The following is a 23,129-nucleotide window of genomic DNA, read 5'->3' as shown; positions in this document are numbered from 1 at the left end:
CCAACAAGTCCCCACTAACAAGGTTCCTATTCATCTCTGGAACATGCAACACATTAACAAGAGTAACTTTCTTTCCGGAAGTGAAGTTGAGTTCGACAGTTCCAGTTCCGACAACCTTTGATCGAACTTCATTTCCCATCTGCACTTCTTGACCATCAGTTGATTCAGAGTAAGTCTTGAACGATGCTTTGTCATATGATACATGAACAGTGGCACATGTATCATACCACCACCCTTGAACTTTACCCTTTACAGCCATAACTTCGCTCACAGTAGCGATTATTTCATCATCAACTTGGACAACATTCACTTTTTTCTTAGCCTTGTTTTGTCTGCAGTCTCTAGCAAAGTGGCCAGGCTTTCCGCAAACCTAGCAGCCACCCTTTGGACCTTTTGTTCCATTGTTGTTTTTGAACTTATTATGTTCTTTCCTTGGTCCAAGATGTTGCTGTTTTCCAACATATTTTTTTCTTGCCTTTTGCCGTTACAGCATTTGCCTTAGAGAAACCAGAAGACTCAGCCTTGTCTTTGACCTTCGATTCCTCCTCGATTCGAAGGTATTTCTGAATTTTCTCCAATGATAAGTCTTCAGAATCGTGTAGCAGTTTCTTCCTGTAACCATTCCAAGAAGGTGGCAATTTTGCAATGATTGCACTAACTTGAAAAGCTTAAGGGATGTCTATTTTCACTGCCTTTATCTTATTTACGAGAACCTGTAACTCGTGCACTTGTTACAGAATAGGTTTTTAATCCAACATTTTGAAATCAAAATATTTAGATATTAAGAACTTTTTAGTACCTTCTTCCTCAGCCTTGAATTTGAATTTCAATGCTTTCCATATTTCCACTGCGGACTGAGTGTCTGTGTATAGATCATAGAGGCGGTCGGAGAGAGTGTTCAGAATATGTCCACGACACAGCAACTCATCCTCTCTGCGCTTCTTTCTTTCGGTCTTAAGTTCATCAAAATGATATTGTGGTTCAGCAATTGGTGTTAGATCAGGGTCTAACACATAATATATTTTCAGTGCAGTCAAGAGAAAAATCATCTTGTCTTGCCAGCGAGTGAAATTTGTTCCATCGAAGCGATCAAGTTTAACAAGATCCTGGTTCATAACTTTGATACTTGAGACAGAAGCATCAGTAGCCATTTAAATATACTTTAAGATTGTTGGAAATGAACAGGCTTGATCGTGATGAAATCACTTTCCTTAAAGTATTTCAAGCACTCTCTGAATTTTGTCTTAGAGTTTGGATGCAAGAATACCCAGGATAATCAGCCTTGTTTCGAGTTTGCACAAGACTAATGAAAACTCGAAATGAAGCGAAGTGGTTTTCTGGAAAATCAGAGGATATGATTGTGTATCTTCAATTCTGAACATGCACTATATTTATAGGCCAAACAGAACAATATATAAGGTTGCGGCCCTTCATAAATTGTGTCTGTTACCAACAGATATGTGTGCCAACTGCCATTTCGTGAACAGCTGCAAAATTCAAATTCAAAAACGAGCAAAACAAACGGACGTTACGGCAACGCGTTGCCATTGCCGTTGCGTCGTGCTTAAGTGCTCAAGTGTCGTCTACAAGCCGCCACTAGCGCCTCTACGCCCACGCCGGTGTGTGAGTGGAACATGTCACTTAAAAGTTTGGGACCACCAAACCATGCACATGTGGCACTATATCCTCTCTTTGTCCCTTTGTTGAATGGTTGACATTTAATGATATATAAATGCTTTGAAAAGCTGCTCCACTTTCTATGTGGGGCTTGTTTCAAATCCATTCAATGCAAAATCAACACACTTGTCATTTTGGAACACTATGTAATTATTACTACTTGAGTAATTATTACAACAGATTATACATACATATGTTTTAGCTCAATCATGCTTAATTATATTTGAGTGTCTGCTTTATGTTAAAATAATCTAAAAGGAGACTTCTACGGCTGGGCAGTTGATGACTCAAGTAGGAAAAAGACAAGATAAAGACTTAACCAGGGTATCTAAATTCTAATGAACTGGAGAAGAGTTTTGATATTTTACAATTCAATTTCTTTCTATCTCACTTTTCTATCAAATAACATATCATATCTTAATAATATATAAGGCCCATCCACCAAAGTGGGTCATATTGCTTTATAATTTCCAAATGCCAGCATTCTATTGGTTGTTTTCATTGAATTTCCACATGGCTATTGCTGATTGGTTTAAATCTTTTAATTTTAATTGGTCAAAATTAATTAGTCCATAAATTAATAAATAAATAAATAAATCAATCAATCAAACATTAAATAGAAAGTTATAAATTATTCCACGCGATTTTATTAAAATTAAATTCGTCCACGTTAGAATTGGAAAATTTGGACTAATGACGTAGATTTGAAAAGTAAATGCCACAAATTAGTCTGTGTGGCTTATTCTTACTGGTCCACATTGTTTAATTTTCATTGATTGACATTAATGAGTCCATCAATTAATAAATCAATAAAAAAATTAATTAATCAATAAATATATAAGAGAAAAAACCATTGACCGTACGTACTTAATAAAACAATAATATCTACCATTAATTATAGCATTCAAACTTGGTTTTCATTCAAAATTTAAATGTAAAAGTTAATCAACCATGGAAAATGAAGAAAAGTAAAAAAGTTAAACTTAATTAATAGCCTTCGGAGGAAGATTCGAAGGATGGATTCGGAGGTAATAGCAAAACTGATAGATTAAATCAAAAGATTCCATTTCAGCTAGACATCCGGATTGGCTCGTACATTTTTGCAATTATGTTATCAAATTAGGTAATAAAGAAAATTAAATATGATTGGAGCATCTTCAACTTTTAAAAATTGGCTAATTTTCAGGTTGCCTAACTGATTCCTAAAAAACAGACTAACTTTTAGGAATAACTGTTTTTTTTTTCGCTCTAGTTTTAAAAAATTGGATAACTTTTAGAAATAACTTTTAAAAAATCTCTAAAATATTAGTAAAAAATATTGCAAGATATATAATTAGACAATTTTGAAAACTTTAAATACCAAGATTGAAGCTGATAATTATTTAATTTGTATTGTCAGTTTAAATTTATAAGAATCAAATTGATAGAATTCAAATTGTAAGGAATATATAAATCAATTCATAATCATATTATAAAGATAATAGAAAATAAAAGTATTTTTGTTTTCAATCTAAAAGAAGAGGAATATGTTAACTTTTTGAGTTTTTTTTTAAAGTAACTTTTTGGGTTAAAATAAATACAAATATACGTATTCCAAACATAGCATAAATTTTATTTTTGAAAGTAAGGAAAACTAATTAAAGTGTGCGCGTATATCTCGATGTTGACTTAAAAAGTGCAAAGTAGTATCAAAGTACAACTACTATTTGACCCAATAAAAGTACAATTACAATCACTTATTCGTTCAAAAAAAATACAATCATTTATTTTAAGAGTGAATATTGATATAAAGAGTATTAAATGTAGTCAATATCTTTTCACATGAAGGTGAGTCAAACTTTTTTTCTCATGAAACCACATGGCATTAATTTTAATTGCTCTTATAAATAGACAACCAAAATATAAATCATCATTTAAATTTTATCAGTCAATTCGTAATGATTAGTATTTTTTTTGGAAATTATTAGTATTAATTAATTTCCTATTGTGTTTTGTTGGTGAATAACATATTCAAAATCATATTTAAATGTTCACCACAAAATCTGTTTTATTTTATCTATTTTCACCAATGACAATGTTTTGACAAATTCCTTTTTTCTACTTGAACCGTATTTTTGTCCACCTTAATTCTTCCTTAAATCATGTCAACGTTAATTGAATTAATTTATTTAAATCACTCCTTATTTCTTCCTTAAATCATACTACATTCTATATAATAGTTGGTTTCTTTGTTTCTTCATCATCTTTTATCAAACACTGAATCTGTTTCTTCTCTATACCCTACACCTTTTGTTACAATGTCTAATAAGTTTACTCTTTTATCTGAAATTAAGCCTGGGAAGTTGGACTGGAGAGTCAGAGCTAGAGTTATCATGAAGTGAAATTGTTTAGATTTCAAAGACTGCGCCAAAGCTACAACCACTGAGATGATACTACTTGATGAGAAGGTATCTTTCGTTCAGTTTATACAGTTTATACAATGTTTTGTTCTAAATGGTTACAAACTAATCAAGTTATTATCTTATACGTAGTGCGGGACAATGCATGCTACGATTAGAAGTGATCTCATGCACATGTTTCAAGTTATTTTGGTTGCTAATTCTGATGGCCGGTTTAAGGTCTCTATGAATAAGTACAGATTAGATTTCATCGGCAATACAAAGCTATCATGATTAGAATTCGGGATTCCAAAACATTTTTCAAGCTCGTGCCGTTTCCGGAAGTGATAGAAAAGTTTGCTGATCAGACTTCTTTGATAGGTACATATCCTTATTATCCAATCCACTATTCATTTATTTATATTTAGTTTTTTTATATTTATCTGGTTATGTTATTTATTACAATTGTAATTTGCATGCGGCATGTTCTACATTGCAGGTATGTTGTGACTTACAATCTCACTCTCCTTATGAAGTATCAAACTCACATTAATATAATTATTAGATAGGGGAGGAAAAAATGACAATTGCTTCCAAATATATCATATTGTAAATTAAGTTACATGATTATTTTCCTAAGAGAATTGATACTATATTATTGATATCAAGGGTCAATTTGATGAATTAAAGGCTTTGTTAAGGTTGAGTGTTTTCTTTAGAGAACTTCATCTTCAAGATGGAGTTGGAAGTGAATTCTTAGAATCTGATTCAATGCTATTTGGGTTTTGCAGTAGCTTGGCTATCAATTATTAATTCTTCTATTTTTATATGTTGTCTGTTTGACTTTAGATGGTTGATACACTTGGGGTGTTAGTTTTTGTTTTGGTTTTCTTTTTACCCTCCTTTAGAGTGATGTTTCTCAAGGATCATAAATATTTTGAATAACATTTTGTTTCATAAAAACAAGGCTTTTATCTCAATGAACTTTGAATACATGCTTGAATATATACTTGGTGCTCACCGACTCACAACGTGGAAGGAAAAACTCATATTCTCCATTTAGTATTAGAAATGGACAAATTTGGTAGTTTGTGAATTATAGCAGCAAAATATTACAATAAGAAGCTCTTATTTAGGTATCTACATATACATTTCCTACACGGGTTTGTGAACTCCAATCCTAGATTACAGGTACATAATCACATAAATGGCGACTCTCTTTTATCTTTCGCAATTAATTTTTTAGGAAGTTTTAATAATATCACGTTTGATATACTTAACTTGGAAAAAATGGGCTAATTTTGCAAAATCAAAACATAAGACCCCATTTCATTAACTTTTTTTTGTTAAAGGTAATAGGTTCATTGACGAAAGGCCCAAGGCCCTAGCCCACGAAGGGAGGAAACAAAGAGAGAAAGACACTGAAAGTTCTAGAAGAGGTCAAAAGCTAGACACACACCCACCTAAGGCCCCGTTTGGAAGAACTTATTTGAACTTGTCTGATAGCATAAACGCTTTTGTCAGTTTATGACTTATTTTCATAAGCTACTAATAAGAGCTTATGAAAAAGAGCGTATCCTTATATATAGCTTATTTTCAATTTATTTCAATAAATATTTTAAAATATGTTATAAATAAGCGCTTATGTCATAAACACTTATGACCATAAGCGCTTAATTAAACTGTTTTCCCAAACAGAACCTAAATACAAAGAGAGAATCATATTATTTAGTCACGTGGTGGGACCTTAAGCACTAACTTATCTTTTAAAATTAATGTTTGTTGTATATTTTTTGGGAATTAATGTTAAGGTCCAAACATTAATTTTAAACGTGGGGTTTCCTTCTGTGTTAGTGCTTAAGGTTCATACATCACCCATACAACAAATGCTAATTTTAGCATTGGTTATTGATTTCTCTGCTATACTCCTCTGCTAGGGTTTCCTTCTGTGTGCCAGCGTCGCCCCTTCCCTGAATGGGTGTTGTATGGACCTTAAGCACTAGCGCTTAATTAAGTTGTTTTCTCAAACAGGACCTAATGTTTGCTGAATGGACCTTAAGCACTAGTACAGAAGGAAATCCCACGTTTATTAAATGGGTGTATTAGTACAAAACACAATAATTGAGTGTCTCAATTTATGTTTTTGAAATATTTACATTTTTATTATGATCGTGCATTCATTACTTTCATTATTAGTATCTCAATATGACTCAGTACAATATCGTATTTTTCCGTGCAACGCAGGGGTAAAAATTAAGGTTTGTTGTACTTTTTTTGGTGCATAGGAAAATTAACGTTTGTTGTATTGAACGAACACGTATTAATTTTTTTTTCTGAGTAAATTATTCAATTTACGTATTGGAAATTTTTCTATTAAACAACATAACTAACACGTAAGATACATACTATCACGTTTTCTTAAAAAAAAGATGCATACTATCACAATTTAAATCAATTTAAATTAATTAATACATATAAAAAAATGAACAACTTAAAATTTCTGTGCAACGCACGGGTCATCACACTAGTATATCACATGTTTATATATATCTTTTCTTTTACTATCTGACTTAGATAGAAGTAAATTATGAGTGTGAAGATAAATTCCGTCACTAAGTACTTTACGATGGGAAACTTCTCTTTCCATATTTTATCACTATTTGGCGACTTATACAACTTAGGTAATTAAAAAAAGTACACTAGCTATAATAATATATAGGTTTCAAAAGTATACTATATTGGTAAAAAAAGCCCCTAGCAATATATTTTTTTTAACAGCCAAAACAAATGAATGAATAAATTATAGCATCAAGGAATGCTAAAAACCCCAGTACACATAGACAAAAAGTCAAAAGGCAGAAACAAAAACAGAGCCGAAGCAGGGCAATATTCAGCAATATTGACTACACCCAAATAATTCATCAAACTCTATACAGTAATTTCTCAACAAAATTCTCCAAGAAATTGTACTGAAAAATTGAAATTCAAATACATTTTCCTATGTTTTAAGATGGTAATAAAACTTCTAAACTAGAGAAAGATTCAAACATTTATCAATTTATCATACTTGTAACTGGTAATAAAAATCTTGCCAAACCATGAATCAAACACAACCTTTATGACATGATAAGTTGATGGATTTTAATTAGATGTCTGTATAAAACTTTTTTTCACAATCTATGCATAATAGTTTTTTTTAAACTCCAAGTATTTTTTTTTGAAACAAACCCCAAGTAAAATTAACAATATAGTGTTGTTTTAAAAAAAACAATATAGTGCCATAATATATTACATAAAATTAACAATCACTATTCCTCTAAAAGCTTTTAAGGGACACAGATAAATATCTTTTTTTAAAGTGAATATAACAGAAAAATTAGTCATGATTCTTATACACTATAAAAAAGTAACAACATATATGCACGCTTGTATAGAAAGCCATGTAAAGCAAGAATATCTCTTTATATTCACGTGTGTGGAATGATTTACAAGAGTTACACTAAATAGTTATAAGGGAGACTAACTAAAAAAGAACAAACTATGTAGAAATTAAAACTTAATTACATGATATTATATTAATTAAAAAAAACTTAAAAATTGAAATAGAACAACAAATCAACAATTTGATTTGATGCACTAAAAAAGGAAATAGAGCAATAAATCAACAATTTCATTTGATACTGATAATAACAATTTTTTATCTCTATTTTTCTTCTGTTACATTGCATTACTTCACATATCATATTATTTATTATTTTTCTCTCTTCTCTTCCTATGTTTATGTGGTTACACTGTACACACAAAAAAAGCAACGAATTGATACTCTAGTTTCGCCCCTGCACGTAAAACACAAGAAGTAATATTGTGCGCAAATAAATAAACCAAAGGTTAATAACAAGTGATCCATCGAACAGTGATGCCCCTAGGGTAAAAATTGAATCAATCAACAAAGACATTGGGAGCATCTTTCTTGAGAAATTAAGGATCTAAGGTCGGCTTTACAAAGCGGACAATGCGAGTTCTTGGAGAGCCACTTGTCAATACACTGGAGATGAAAAGCATGGTTACAACCGGGGAGCAGTCGAGCTGGCTGCTCGCTCTCAATATCGTCAAGGCACACAACACATTCGGTGGTGCGGGCCAAATCTTTGCCGGTGATTCTGGGAAGCTTATCCAACTGCAAAGGGGACAACCCCTTGATAGGCTTCGGAAGACGACTGAGATGACGACGGAATTCATAACAAGAATAGCAAAAGTAAATCATGAAGAACATTCCGCTCATAGAAAGTACAAAAGCAACCCAAAATTTTTGTCCCATAGGGGAAGTGTAATGCCAGCTACACAACAATATTTCGCACAAAAACAAGACCAAAATTGTGCGTTGCAAAGTAAAAACCGGTATTTAATGAATATGAATGCTCTCATGGATTGGATGAAGCTTCACAACCAAGTGCAAAGGAATATTGATGGGGTTACGCTCTCAAGTGAGTATGTGATTAGTATATAGAATCAATTTAGAAGAGGGTAGTGGCATGTGATAGAACTTTTGATACGTTTTTTATTTTAATGAAAAAAGATATCATATCTTCTATATCCGGTGAAATTTAAGATTTTAAGAAAGGATATGTCAATATCTCCTATCTTATTCCGTTTTTTTTTTGTTACATATCTTATTGCGTTTTGAAATATTTATATATTTTTGGTCAAAAAAATATTTATATTTGAATTAGATTAGATGATATGATCTTATCAAATGATTATGCTTATCAAAAGATTAGATGTATTTAAAGATCCATGTTGAGTATTGACTTTTGACAACAAAAAAAAATACATGGTCCCTGTAATGATAGTGTATTCAATTTTCATTATCGGTGTGAGGAATGATAAGTGTAAGCAATCTATGGTACCCGTAAAAAATTTTAAAAAAAATCTATGGTCCCCGTAATGAAGATCGGAATTGAATACACACAATTTTTTATTCATTAAAAAATCTACACATACAAGAATACAAGATAATATTACTTCTTTTCTTTCTCCTTTTCCCTTACACTACTCTCCTTTTATTTTAAATTTCAAATGAACAAAACCATGCGTGATTTATTATAGAGTACTAAAGTCCGGCCAGATTCAATGTACTGGAAGAACTTTTTTTTTTCTGATAAAAACTTCCACTGGAAGATGCTCAACCTAATTTTATGGGCACTGTATCGTAAAATACAAAGAGGATTGTTAACCAGAATTTGAGCAATTTTTATGAAATTTATGTACAGTGGTTAGTATTTTCCTTAAGTTATGATTGTGATGACATTAATTCATGCATACACTTACGGGTAATTAATAAGTCCCGAATGAGATTAAATGGTAAGAGCTAGGGATATAAGGATTGTGTGAGATAAATGAGGAAGGGTACAGAGTTCGAACCCTGAGTATTACTAATTTACTAACATTACTGACAACTAACATTTGCCTATAAAAAAAAGTAATTAATAAAAAGATATAATTAAATTAATTTACCAAAAAGTAAGATAATTAAGTTATCTATGTTAAAAAAAAATACAATTGATTTAATAGGTTCGCTCTTATTATTTCATAGAATAGAATCAGTTTACATTAGGTGTCAAATTTTAATGTTATTATATTTTTTTTCAAGAGGAAGTTTAAATTTATTTTATAAAAAAATGTTATACTTTTTAATAAACTTTTTATATTGTCAAATCAACCAATATAGCCATTGAATCACGTTATATATGTTATTTTGATATTAAATTATAATTTGGACAATCATATATGCAATTTTTTTGGTACATATATACAAGCACGTAATCTAATAGTAATACACACTCCATGAGGAAAAAGAAAGAAAGCAACAATTTGTTTTATTGAAGGCCAAAGTCCAAAGACTTCCCTATGCAACTTTTATTTTTCAAACACACTGAATTAATTAATTTCACATTCTAAAAAAAATATTAAGCGACATAAATTTAAACTAGTTTTGCATGTTTACTTATTATTTTTTTTGGAATAGGAAAAAAGATTAAGAAAAAAAAACAAATACAAGTAAAGACATAAGTATTAAAATAATGATATATGATCAATTGACACTGGTTTTAAACTAAAAAAGGAAAGGTGTAAGAAAAATCAAAATCATTACTACATAATATCATTTGAATTTCATTTAAATTTTAAATTTTCATGACACAATGTTTTAAATGTGGATAATTCCACAAGCTGAACCAAAGATGTTCTTCGAGTATATCTATTGAGTTCTAGACTATACATGGAAAACATAAAATCCTCTTGATGACTATATAATAATTGGGTTACATCAAAATTTCCCTATTTTGTTATAGGATATATATATATATATATATATATATATATATGCCTGCATTGGAGTGGTACTATGCTTAAACTATAAAAGAACCTTTACCCGTGTCCATATGTGATTGTGATCCACTATCCTCTAGCTCACCTCCTTATGTTAACTTCAGTCCTTTAACACCTTCTGCCCAAAAAAAAGGCATTTACCTTATTTATGTCAGAAAAGTATTTTTTCCCCAAAGATCACAACGGGAAAATAATGAAGCAAACTCTCTAAGCAGAAAAATATTCATAGAGCAAACATCTAATCTAACATGTTGTTATAAATTCATAATCATAATTTTATTAACATTACACCATTTAAAACTCAAAAATTAATTAGAGTGAATAATGAATGTGTATACCGTGTAAACAAATGGATCATGACGCCCACCAGAGCCTGATCTTTTCACAGCATTCACCCTCAACAACCTGCACATAATTTGGTTAATTTCTTCAGATACAATAAAACCGAACGCAATTTCAGAGTTTCACAATCACAGAAGTGTAAAAGTTGCATCATGCTACGATCCATGATGAGAGAGTGAGAGAGATCACATTCGAAGCGCTTTGCTAGTGTCCGGGCTATCACCGAGCATTTGACGGATCCTCACTTCAGACCAGCCACCGTGAGAGAGAAGCTTCAGTATGGCTTCACCACGCCGGCGCAGATGCGGCGAACTGGCGACCTTCTTCACAGGACGCGGCGTCGCCGGCAGCAGTGGCGCCACTCTCGCACTCGTGATGTCGGCGACTCTGCTTCTGTTAGCATAGCGCAAGCTTCGCGCGCTGGAGATCCCGCTTGAGCTGCTCGATAAGCAAGATGTGGCCTCGCCGGAGACCGAAACCGGAGAAACCATCGCCGTCGCGGCGGCTTTCATTTTCCGGTCGACGGAGCAGGAGGAGGTCAATTTCACCTTCGATCGTGTCTTCCTCGCAATCTTCCACAATCAAAATTTCTCAGTTCATACAGATTTGAAAAACACCGTTAAATCGTTAATTAACTATGTAAAACTCCAATTCAATCGAGAAATTCGAAAATTCTAAATCGTAAAATCATAAATCACTCGTATCTCTTCTCCTTCAACAACGAACTTGCTGAACAGAGAGAACCGATCGACATTCATCAAGTCCAATCGAATAGCAGAACACACTTCCAACGAATCAGAAACGAAGAAGAATCTTATCTTAGTAGCAGAATCAATAAACTAAAACTAAAACAAAAACACTAGATCTGAATCGTGAAGCTGAAGTTCACAAGGATTTGCGATTCCAATTTTAGAAAGAAAAAAAGCAGATCGGAAACAGAAAATGGTTCAGATCGGAAACAGAAAACGATTCAGATCGGAAACTACCTTGAACTTCATCTGATGGTACCGATCGGTGGCAGAGAACGATGATACCGTAAGCGATCTGATGTCGTCGTCGTCCTCTGAAGACTCAGAGTCGTCGTTGATGAGGGAGCTCGAAGAGAAAGAGTTGGAACACCATGAAACTGAGCTTTCTTTGAAACTCTCTTCGTTTATGCTTCCCTCTGCAACTTGATCGTCGTCGTCGGAATCAGAGTCGAACCTTCACAAAATTTGCAAAATCAGATCAAATTGAAGATAACAGATGCAGAGAGTGAGTGAGTGAGTGCGTTGGTTACAATTACTTTGGAGTAGAAAGCGATGGAGAGGGAGAAGTTGAAAGGAGAAGAAGCAGTGACGATGCAACCGTTCGTTCGTCGGAGCTCGGGAACGAAGACATTGCTTGTTTCAGAAGCTTCTCGTTCTCTCTCTGATTTTGAATTTTGGCGGGTGTATATCAATCTTTTCAAATTTCTCTCTCTCTTTCATGTGAATGCCGTGTTTGCATTTTGTGATTTTTTTTTACCATACTCTGTTAGTCTGTTATACTAATTTTCTTGGTAATTTCCAAAAAAAACTATTGGTCCTGCTATACTACTCATTTTTAAATTTTAAATAGTGAAGAAAAAGTCAGCAATGTGATTTATAATACAATAGAAAAAAAAAGATACACAATATGTGAAAAAGAAATTGAGTGTTTAAAATTAATGTTTATAAATATAAAGTTGGCCCAAATTATTAGGAATAATACACACTAGAAACAAGTATTAAGAATATTTCTAAAAAAAGTACTAAGATAATTTGACTATTTTTCTACTATTTTTGTTTTAGGTGATAAACACACTATCTCGTAATTTATATCTTCTAAAATTAGGGTCTTTTGATTTACGTTCTCTAAATATTTTCTTTTGGTATACACCCTTATTTTGAAAATAATATGGAGGGATAAGTCTCTGCCCTTATTTTTACCTAACGGATGCTTGTAAGATCAAGTTGTGATCTAGTAGTACAACTCTATGTTTTGATGATTACAAGTTAACCTTTTGATATGAACAATTGTGGTACTCTAACGTGTTTTTCTGAGTGTGCTATTTACAGGCTCTGACCTCTATTCAATCTCACACTAATCAGAAGCACTGCGCTTAAAGAGTGTCCCAAGCAACGCTTTCGCATTGACCATGTTCAATATAAACAGTGGAAAAGCTTCAGAAGTTCTGAAGCTACACAAACTCTGATGTGGACTCAGTCACTAGAAGCTCTGAAGATCCGGAAGTTCTGACAACCAAGAAACACTGAAGGCTCAAATGTTCTGATAGTGTAGAAGACTCTGAAGATCCAGAAGCTGAATAGTGGAATCTCTGATGTCCAGAAGCAAGAAACTCTGAAGACCATGTACTTCCCTCTGAGTTCAGAATCAGAAGATACAATGGTCAGAGGATCTGGGCTTTCCCTCTGACTCTGATCAACCAGCTTCACAAGTTCCAACATGAAACTTTCCCCTGATCAGAAGTCTCCTAGGTTTAAAGGTCAAGTCACTTTCAAAGTACAAAAGCAACTGTACCATCCTGACGACCTACCTAACGTTCTCAGCCACAGCAGAAGCTGGATTTTCCAGAACTGCCCTCCAACGGTAGCATTTCCCATGCAACGTTCAACCCTAATCCTTGGAGTATAAAAAGAGGCTGAAGACTGAAAGAAGCGGCTAGAAGCATTCACATACGCGCAAGACAAATTCAAATTCTTCTAAGCTTTCTTTCATCTGAAATTCTTTGTGTTTACTATAAGCTTTTTAGAAGCACTTTCTTTGTAAACAAGAACTTCATATACAGTTGTATAGTTTTCCTTTAGGAGATCAAGGTTGATCGGATCCTAGAGAAGACTAAGAGAGTGAATCTTAGTGTGAGCTAAGTCAGTGTAATTGTTAGTCACTTGTAGGTTTCAAGTGCAGTTGTAACTCTTACCTGATTAGTGGATTGCCTTCATTCTAAGAAGGAAGAAATCACCTTAACGGGTGGACTGGATTAGCTTGAGTGATTTATCAAGTGAACCAGGATAAAATCCTTGTGTGCTTTTCTATCTCTTATTTTTAGCACTTAAGTTCTCGAAAGATTTGTCAAAATCTTTAAGGTGGAAGCTTTATCTTGAAAACGTTATTCAAACCCCCCCTTTCTACCGTTTTTCATACCTTCAATTGGTATCAGAGCGCAAGTTCTGATTACCACACCTAACAGTGTTCAGTGATCCGGGCCGGTGTGAAAAACAATGGCTGCCACCACCAGTGAAACTCAAAGAGATGGTTACAATGCAAAGCCTCCCATGTTCGACGGTCAAAGGTTCGAATATTGGAAAGATAGACTGGAAAGCTTCTTTCTGGGTTTCGATGCAGATCTCTGGGATATTATTGTGGATGGCTACGAGCGTCCAGTTGATGCAGATGGCAAGAAGATCCCAAGGCCAGAAATGACTGCAGATCAAAAGAAGCTGTACTCACAACATCACAAAGCAAGAGCAATTCTTCTAAGTGCTATTTCTTATGAAGAGTACCAGAAGATTACAGATCGTGAGTTTGCAAAAGGCATTTTCGAATCTCTGAAGATGTCTCATGAAGGAAACGAGAAAGTTAAAGAATCAAAGGCATTGTCCTTGATCCAAAAGTATGAATCCTTCGTCATGGAGCCAAATGAGACCATTGAAGAAATGTTCTCCAGATTTCAGTTGCTTGTAGCTGGAATACGACCTCTCAACAAGAGCTACACAACAAAAGATCATGTCATAAGGGTTATCAGGTGTCTTCCTGAAAGCTGGATGCCTTTAGTGACATCAATTGAGCTCACAAGAGATGTCGAGCATATGAGTTTAGAAGAACTCATCAGCATTCTGAAATGCCATGAGCTGAAGCGTTCTGAGATGCAAGATTTGAGGAAAAAGTCCATAGCCTTGAAATCTAAATCTGAAAAGGCTAAGGCTGAGAAGTCAAAAGCTCTTCAAGCTGAAGAAGAAGAATCTGAAGAAGCATCAGAAGATTCTGATGAAATGAGCTGACTCTGATCTCCAAGAGACTCAATCGCATCTGGAAGCACAGGCAGAGCAAGTACAAAGGCTCTGGAAAGGCAAAAGGAAAGTCTGAATCCTCAGGTCAGAAGAAGTCCTCACTTAAGGAAGTCACATGCTTTGAGTGCAAAGAATCAGAGCACTACAAAAGTGACTGTCCAAAGTTGAAGACGGATAAGAAGCCAAAGAAGCACTTCAAGACAAAGAAGAGTCTGATGGTGACATTTGATGAATCAGAGTCAGAGGATGTTGACTCTGATGGTGAAGTCCAAGGACTCATGGCTATTGTCAAAGACAAAGAAGCAGAGTCAAAGGAAGCTGTTGACTCTGACTCAGAATCAGAAGGAGATCCTAACTCAGACGATGAAAATGAGGTATTCGCTTCTTTCTCTACCTCTGAACTGAAACATGCATTGTCTGATATCATGGATAAGTATAACTCTTTATTGTCTAAGCATAAGAAGCTGAAAAAGGACTTATCTGCTGTTTCCAAGACTCCTTCTGAACATGAGAAAATTATTTCTGATTTGAAAAATGATAATCATGCTTTGATCAATTCTAACTCTGTGCTTAAGAACCAGATTGCTAAGTTAGAAGAAATTGTTGCTTGTGATGCCTCTGATTGTAGAAATGGTTCTAAGTATGAAAAGTCTTTTCAAAGATTCCTAGCTAAAAGCGTGGATAGAAGCTTAATGGCTTCAATGATCTATGGCGTAAGCAGAAATGGAATGCATGGCATTGGCTATTCTAAACCAATTAGAAATGAGCCCTCTGTGTCTAAAGCTAAATCCTTGTATGAATGCTTTGTTCCCTCTGGTACCATATTGCCTGATCCTTTACCTGCTAAAGTTGCTAAAAACCCTCTTAAAAAGGGATCTTTCTCTATGTCTAAATATCATGCAAATGTTCCTTTAAAATATCATGTTGAGACACCCAAGGTGATCAGAACCTCTGGGGTAACTAACAAGAAAGGACCCAGAAAGTGGGTACCTAAGGACAAGATTATCTATGTTGCAGATATCCTTGATAGCTCCACTGAAACACCAATCATGGTATCTGGACAGTGGATGCTCGCGTCACATGACGGGAGAAAGGCGTATGTTCCAAGAGCTAAAACTTAAGCCTGGAGGCGAAGTTGGCTTTGGAGGAAATGAAAAGGGTAAAATTGTTGGTACTGGTACTATTTGTGTAGATAGTAGTCCATGCATTGATAATGTGTTATTGGTAGACGGCTTAACACATAACTTATTGTCTATAAGTCAATTAGCTGACAAGGGTTATGATGTTATATTCAATCAAAAGTCCTGCCGGGCTGTAAGTCAAATCGATGGCTCTGTTCTGTTTAACAGCAAGAGGAAGAACAACATTTATAAGATCAGATTATCTGAGTTGGAGGCTCAGAATGTGAAGTGCCTTCTGTCTGTTAATGAAGAGCAGTGGGTATGGCATAGACGGTTAGGGCATGCCAGTATGAGAAAGATTTCTCAGCTGAGCAAGCTAAACCTTGTCAGGGGCTTACCCAATCTGAAGTTCGCTTCAGACGCTCTTTGTGAAGCATGTCAGAAAGGCAAATTCACAAAAGTCCCTTTCAAGGCAAAGAATGTTGTCTCAACCTCAAGGCCGTTGGAACTTCTGCATATCGACCTTTTTGGACCAGTGAAAACTGAGTCTATAGGTGGCAAGAGATATGGGATGGTTATCGTTGATGACTATAGCCGCTGGACATGGGTAAAGTTTCTAACCCGCAAGGATGAGTCTCATGCTGTGTTCTCTACCTTCATAGCCCAAGTGCAAAACGAGAAGGCTTGTAGGATTGTGCGCGTCAGAAGTGACCATGGTGGAGAGTTTGAGAATGACAAGTTTGAGAGTCTGTTTGATTCCTATGGAATTGCACATGATTTCTCTTGTCCCAGAACTCCTCAACAAAATGGTGTTGTTGAGAGGAAGAACAGAACTCTTCAGGAGATGGCTAGAACCATGCTCCAAGAAACTGGCATGGCTAAGCACTTTTGGGCAGAGGCAGTAAATACAGCATGTTACATTCAGAACAGAATCTCTGTGAGACCAATTCTGAATAAGACTCCCTATGAATTGTGGAAGAACATAAAACCCAACATTTCTTATTTTCATCCTTTTGGTTGTGTTTGCTATGTTCTTAATACTAAGGATAGATTGCATAAATTTGATGCTAAATCTTCTAAATGTCTACTACTTGGTTATTCTGAGAGATCTAAGGGGTTTAGATTTTATAATACTGATGCTAAGACTATTGAAGAATCTATTCATGTTAGATTTGACGATAAGCTTGACTCTGACCAGTCAAAGCTAGTTGAGAAGTTTGCAGATTTAAGCATTAATGTTTCTGACAAAGGCAAAGCTCCAGAGGAAGCTGAGCCAGAGGAAGATGAACCAGAAGAAGAAGCGGGTCCCTCTGATTCACAAACTCTGAAGAAGAGCAGAATCACTGCAGCTCATCCTAAGGAATTGATTCTGGGCAACAAAGACGAACCAGTCAGAACCAGATCATCCTTCAGACCCTCTGAAGAGACCTTGCTTAGTCTAAAAGGATTGGTGTCCTTAATTGAACCTAAGTCCATAGATGAAGCTCTTCAGGACAAGGATTGGATTCTGGCCATGGAAGAAGAATTGAATCAATTCTCCAAGAACGATGTTTGGAGCTTAGTGAAGAAGCCTGAGAGTGTCCATGTAATTGGAACAAAATGGGTGTTCAGAAACAAGCTGAATGAGAAAGGAGATGTAGTCAGAAACAAGGCAAGGCTAGTTGCTCAAGGCTACAGTCAGTAGGAAGGAATAGACTACACAGAAACATTTGCTCTAGTAGCAAGACTAGAAGCAATCAGACTGTTGATCTCTTTCTCAGTGAATCACAACATAGTTCTTCATCAGATGGATGTGAAGAGTGCCTTCCTAAATGATTATATTTCAGAGGAAGTTTATGTTCATCAACCCCCAGGTTTTGAAGATGAGAAGAAGCCAGACCATGTGTTCAAATTGAAGAAGTCACTCTATGGTCTGAAGCAAGCTCCCAGAGCATGGTATGAGAGACTCAGCTCATTCCTTTTGGAGAATGAGTTTGTAAGGGGTAAAGTAGATACAACTCTCTTTTGCAAAACTTATAAAGATGATATCTTAATTGTGCAAATCTATGTTGATGATATAATATTTGGCTCTGCTAATCAATCTCTATGCAAAGAATTTTCTAAGATGATGCAGGCTGAATTTGAGATGAGTATGATGGGAGAACTAAAGTACTTTCTGGGAATACAAGTTGATCAAACACCAGAAGGAACATATATCCATCAGAGCAAGTACACTAAAGAACTTCTGAAGAAGTTCAACATGCTGGAATCTACAGTGGCCAAGACCCCAATGCATCCTACATGCATCTTGGAGAAAGAAGATACTAGTGGTAAAGTATGTCAGAAGCTCTATTGTGGTATGATAGGATCTCTTCTATACTTAACTGCATCTAGGCCTGATATATTATTTAGTGTTCATTTATGTGCTCGTTTCCAATCAGATCCAAGGGAAACCCACTTAACTGCTGTTAAGAGGATCCTAAGGTATCTGAAAGGCACCACTAACCTTGGCTTGATGTATAAGAAAACATCAGAGTATAAGCTTTCAGGTTATTGTGATGCTGATTATGCTGGAGATAGAACAGAGAGAAAAAGCACTTCTGGAAATTGTCAATTTCTGGGAAGCAATTTAGTCTCATGGGCAAGCAAGAGGCAATCAACCATTGCACTATCCACTGCAGAGGCAGAATATATCTCAGCAGCAATTTGCAGCACCCAGATGCTCTGGATGAAACATCAGCTGGAGGACTATCAGATCCTTGAGAGCAATATCCCAATCTATTGTGATAACACTGCTGCAATTTCATTGAGTAAGAATCCTATCTTGCATTCAAGGGCAAAGCACATTGAGGTAAAGTATCACTTTATTAGAGATTATGTACAGAAGGGCGTACTTCTTCTGAAGTTTGTTGATACTGACCATCAATGGGCAGATATCTTTACAAAGCCCTTAGCAGAGGATAGATTTAATTTTATTCTGAAAAATCTGAACATGGAATTTTGTCCAGAGTGAAGATGGATCAGAACCTCTGACTATGATACTTCTAGATCAGAAGATGTCTAGTCCAGTAGGTAACTCAATCAGAGTGTGTGTACCCATTGGTACTGACTCTGAAGCTGAGACAGTAACACGTGTGTCAGTATCTCTGATGCATAGTTCCTTGTCCCCGTGTGACAGTCTTTCATGATGCGTGTAGATGTGCTTCTCTCCTGTGTGTGATATGTGTATTTACTGTTACTATCTATCTTTAATTTTCAACCGTTGATTTTAAATTGCTTTTTGAATTAACAACGGTTATTTGTCAAAACCCACTATACACACACGATCTCCTTCACTTTCGGATTTTACTCTCTCTCTTGTATTTTCAAAACCGCTTACCCTCGATTTCTCTCTTGCTCTCTCTTCATCTTTCAACCTTCATCTTCTACCCAAAACCTTCAACCGCTCCAACAATGGTGAGACAAACCAGAAGAGATACTGCAGATGCAACCCAGTTCCCTCATATGGTAGTTGGTCAAGCTACAAGCCAATTGGGTCCTGAAACTCCTGTTCAAGATCAAGCTCAAGAGCAGATTATCCCGATTGCAGAACGGGGCTGTGCAGTTCACTGCGTATATGCTCCTGAGGAACTTCAAGTACTGGCAGAATGGAGATTCGACCTCGACAACCTTGCTACAAATGGGTATGATCTTCGTCCTGAAGTCCAAGCTCAAGGTTGGGAAAATTACTTCAACAGGCTTCGAGGACCGGTGTATGACAAACTGATCAAGGAATTCTGGAAGCACGCCGACTGCGATGATACTCAGGTGGTATCTCATATTCTTGGATGGAAGATCATAATTACAGAGAAGTCATTAGTGAATCTGCTGGGTGCAGAAACTGCTCGTGGGTATCGATTCCAATTCACTGAATCGAAGCTGAAACCCAAAACGAAGGATGAGACCAACAAGGCCCGATACACCAATTACAAACCGGGCAAGACTAATTACAAAGTGATGAATCTTCATCCCAAGCTCAGAATCTGGCACAAGATTCTGCTGAATTGCATCAACCAGAGGCCAAAGGGCAGTTCCCCAGATTACATCAATTTCTGCCAGAAGGCAATGCTTGTCTTCATCCAAGACAAGAGGAAACTCTGCCTCCCTTTCTTCCTGTTCTCATACCTGAAGGAATGTATCCGGAAGTCAAGGACTACTGCCTCCATCAAGTCCGCAATCAAGTATATCCCTTTTGGGAGATTGCTGTCTGATCTCTTCATTGAGAGTGGCCTTATTCAAGATCTGGTCAATGCTGGATGCGTAGAGGATTTGACCACCATTGTCAGTGATGTCTTCACTGCAAATTCTCTGAAGAAAATGGGTCTGGTCAAGAAGAAGATTGCTCCTGCCCATGAAGACACATCCTCTGAAATCAGAAAAAGGAGAGTCCCTCTGAATGACTTTCCTGTGTGGACCCAGGCAGACAACCCTGAAGCAATCAGGTGCTTTGTTGAGGATTTGAGGAATCAAGGCTTTGAGATTGATGTTGATGAATTCTACAGAATGCTGCCTCCTGCACCAGAGCTTGATTCTCCTCTCAAGAAAAAGGTTCAGAGGAAGATGATCCTCGAAGAATCATCTGAGGAATCAGATGTTCCTCTGACCAAAGGGAAGAAGGCTGGTCAATCCAAGAGAAAACATGATGAAACCAGCAAACCAGATGATGATGATGATGGTGATAATGAGGATGGTCCTCCTTCTCCCAAGAAGAAGAAGAAGCAGGTCAGAATAGTGGTGAAGCCTACCCGGGTGGAACCAGCTGCTGAAGTGATCAGAAGGATTGAAACTCCTGCCAGAGTGGCAAGATCATCAGCACAATCAAGTAAGTCTGTAGTTGCTTCTGATGATGATTTGAATTTATTTGATGCACTCCCCATCTCAGCCATGCTCAAACAATCTCCAAATCCACTCACTCCCATTCCTGAGTCCCAACCAGCTGCACAAACCACCTCTCCACCACATTCCCCAAGGTCTTCATTTTTCCAACCTTCTCCAACTGAAGCACCTCTCTGGAATTTGCTCCAGAACCAACCATCTAGGCCAGATGAACCAACCTCACCCATCACCATCCAGTATAACCCATTAACTTCTGAACCCATCATCCCTGAGCAACCAGAGCCCAACCAAACAGAACCTGGACCCAGAACCTCTGATCACTCTGTCCCAAGAGCATCAGAACGTCTGGCTCCCAGAACCACTGATACAGACTCTTCCACAGCCTATACACCTGTATCCTTCCCAACTAATGTTGCTGACTCTTCTCCCTCCAATAACTCTGAATCCATTAGAAAATTCATGGAGGTCAGAAAAGAAAAGGTGTCTACCTTAGAAGAGTATTATCTCACTTGTCCAAGCCCTAGGAGATATCCTGGCCCTAGACCTGAACGTCTAGTAGACCCAGATGAACCTATCCTGGCCAATCCTTTACATGAGGCAGACCCTTTGGCTCAACAAGTTCAACCTGCCCCTGACCCACAAGAGCCAATTCAACCAGAACCCGAACCAGAACAATCTGTGTCTAACCACTCTTCGGTTAGATCACCAAATCCTCTGGTTGACACTTCAGAACCTCACCTTGGAACCTCTGAACATAATGTTCAATCCTTTAACATTGGCTCTCCACAAGGTGCCTCTGAAGCTCATAGCAGCAATCACCCAGCCTCTCCTGAAACCAACCTCTCCATAATTCCTTACACTCACCTCCGACCCACATCTCTCTCTGAGTGCATCAATATTTTCCATCATGAAGCTTCATTGATGCTACGCAATGTGCAAGGTCAGACTGACCTAAGCGAGAATGCTGAATATGTGGCTGAAGAGTGGAACAGTCTGAGCACTTGGCTAGTGGCTCAAGTTCCAGTTATGATGCAGCTCCTGAATGCAGAGGGAAATCAGAGGATCGAGGCTGCAAAGCAAAGGTTTGCTAGAAGGGTGGCTCTTCATGAACAAGAACAGAGACAGAAGCTACTTGAAGCTATTGAAGAAGCCAAAAGAAAGAAAGAACAAGCAGAAGAAGCTGCACGTCAAGCGGCAGCTCAAGCTGAACAAGCCAGATTAGAGGCAGAACGACTTGAAGCTGAGGCTGAAGCTCTTAGATGCCAAGCACTTGCACCAGTAGTGTTTACTCCTGCTGCTTCTGCTTCCATTCCAGCTCCTCAAGCTGCTCAGCATGTTCCTTCCAGTTCTACTCAGTCAAGCTCGTCCAGACTCGACATCATGGAACAGCGTCTTGATACTCATGAGTCTATGCTAATAGACATGAAGGAAATGATGATGGAACTTCTGCGTCGATCTGCTAAACCCTAGTCTTAGGATCTCTTCGTTCTTCTTCTTACCCTAGTTTTATTTTCTTTAAGTTTTTTATTTTATTATTCTGTTATGTCTTTTCGTTATTTATTTTTGCACCTCATACATATATATATCTGACATTATGTTTGCAAAATTTTCTTTATTCATAATAAACTGCGTTTACATCATACATTTTTTTTCTTTTTCCCTAAAATCCTAGAATGGAGGATCCCTCCTCATTCTTCCGCACTCCTGGCGCTGCTCTGACCTCTCCTTCTCCAGACGATCCAGTGAATACTGGATGTTGTTGAGATTGACAATCTGCTCATCCCTCTCCAGAATTTCTTCTGAAGTCTTGAGCTTCTTTTCTATAATTTCTTTCTCTTCCAGCAGCTTTAGTTCAAGCTGGCTGAGTTCTTGCACTTCCTCCACGAAGGCAAGAAATTCCCGCAAGTCTTTCTTCAACTCTGGACGCAAGTCCTCCTCCAACAGTGTCCGTGTTAGCTCTGAGATGGTTGTTGTACCCTCTGGATGCCTAATATTGAGGAACAAGTCCCCCTCAAAGGCCTTCTTTCTCAGCTCTTCTAGTGCGATCATGCTTGATGCCATTTCTCTTTTTATGGTATTGTTCGAGTTGTGAAGCTTACCCTATTCTCCATCGCTTTATATAGGCTTCACCTTCTTTCTGAAAGTTAATGCTCCTACAGTTTCTCGAGGTTAAGTTCTTGGTAACTGACCCTTATCTCTACTACTTTGGCCGGTGGTAAACGTTCTTCTTTTGCATTAACTCTTCTCTTTAATTCGCCTAACTCTGATTCTTGCATCGTTTTTATTAAAACTTAGACCTTCTCTAAGGGGGAGTACCTTGTACTTCAAGCTAAGTCTTT

At 36.6% G+C, this 23,129-nt stretch overlaps 1 protein-coding gene across 1 annotated transcript; it reads right to left on the bottom strand.

The window, feature by feature from the left end:
• Window positions 1-10,649: 10,649 nt before the first annotated feature.
• On the bottom strand, window positions 10,650-12,164 carry LOC130719464 (uncharacterized). Its single transcript, XM_057570093.1, has 5 exons — window positions 12,070-12,164; window positions 11,771-11,987; window positions 10,974-11,356; window positions 10,781-10,847; window positions 10,650-10,685 (listed from the first exon to the last, which is right to left on the bottom strand). The coding sequence occupies exons 1-5, from the start codon at window positions 12,162-12,164 to the stop codon at window positions 10,650-10,652; spliced, it is 798 nt and encodes a 265-aa protein (XP_057426076.1).
• Window positions 12,165-23,129: the final 10,965 nt, after the last annotated feature.

Source organism: Lotus japonicus, chromosome 5 (genome assembly GCF_012489685.1).
Source record: "Lotus japonicus ecotype B-129 chromosome 5, LjGifu_v1.2".
NCBI lineage: Eukaryota > Viridiplantae > Streptophyta > Magnoliopsida > Fabales > Fabaceae > Lotus > Lotus japonicus.
Note: the sequence above shows the minus strand (reverse complement) of the source record. Positions and strands in the feature narration are given on the sequence as shown.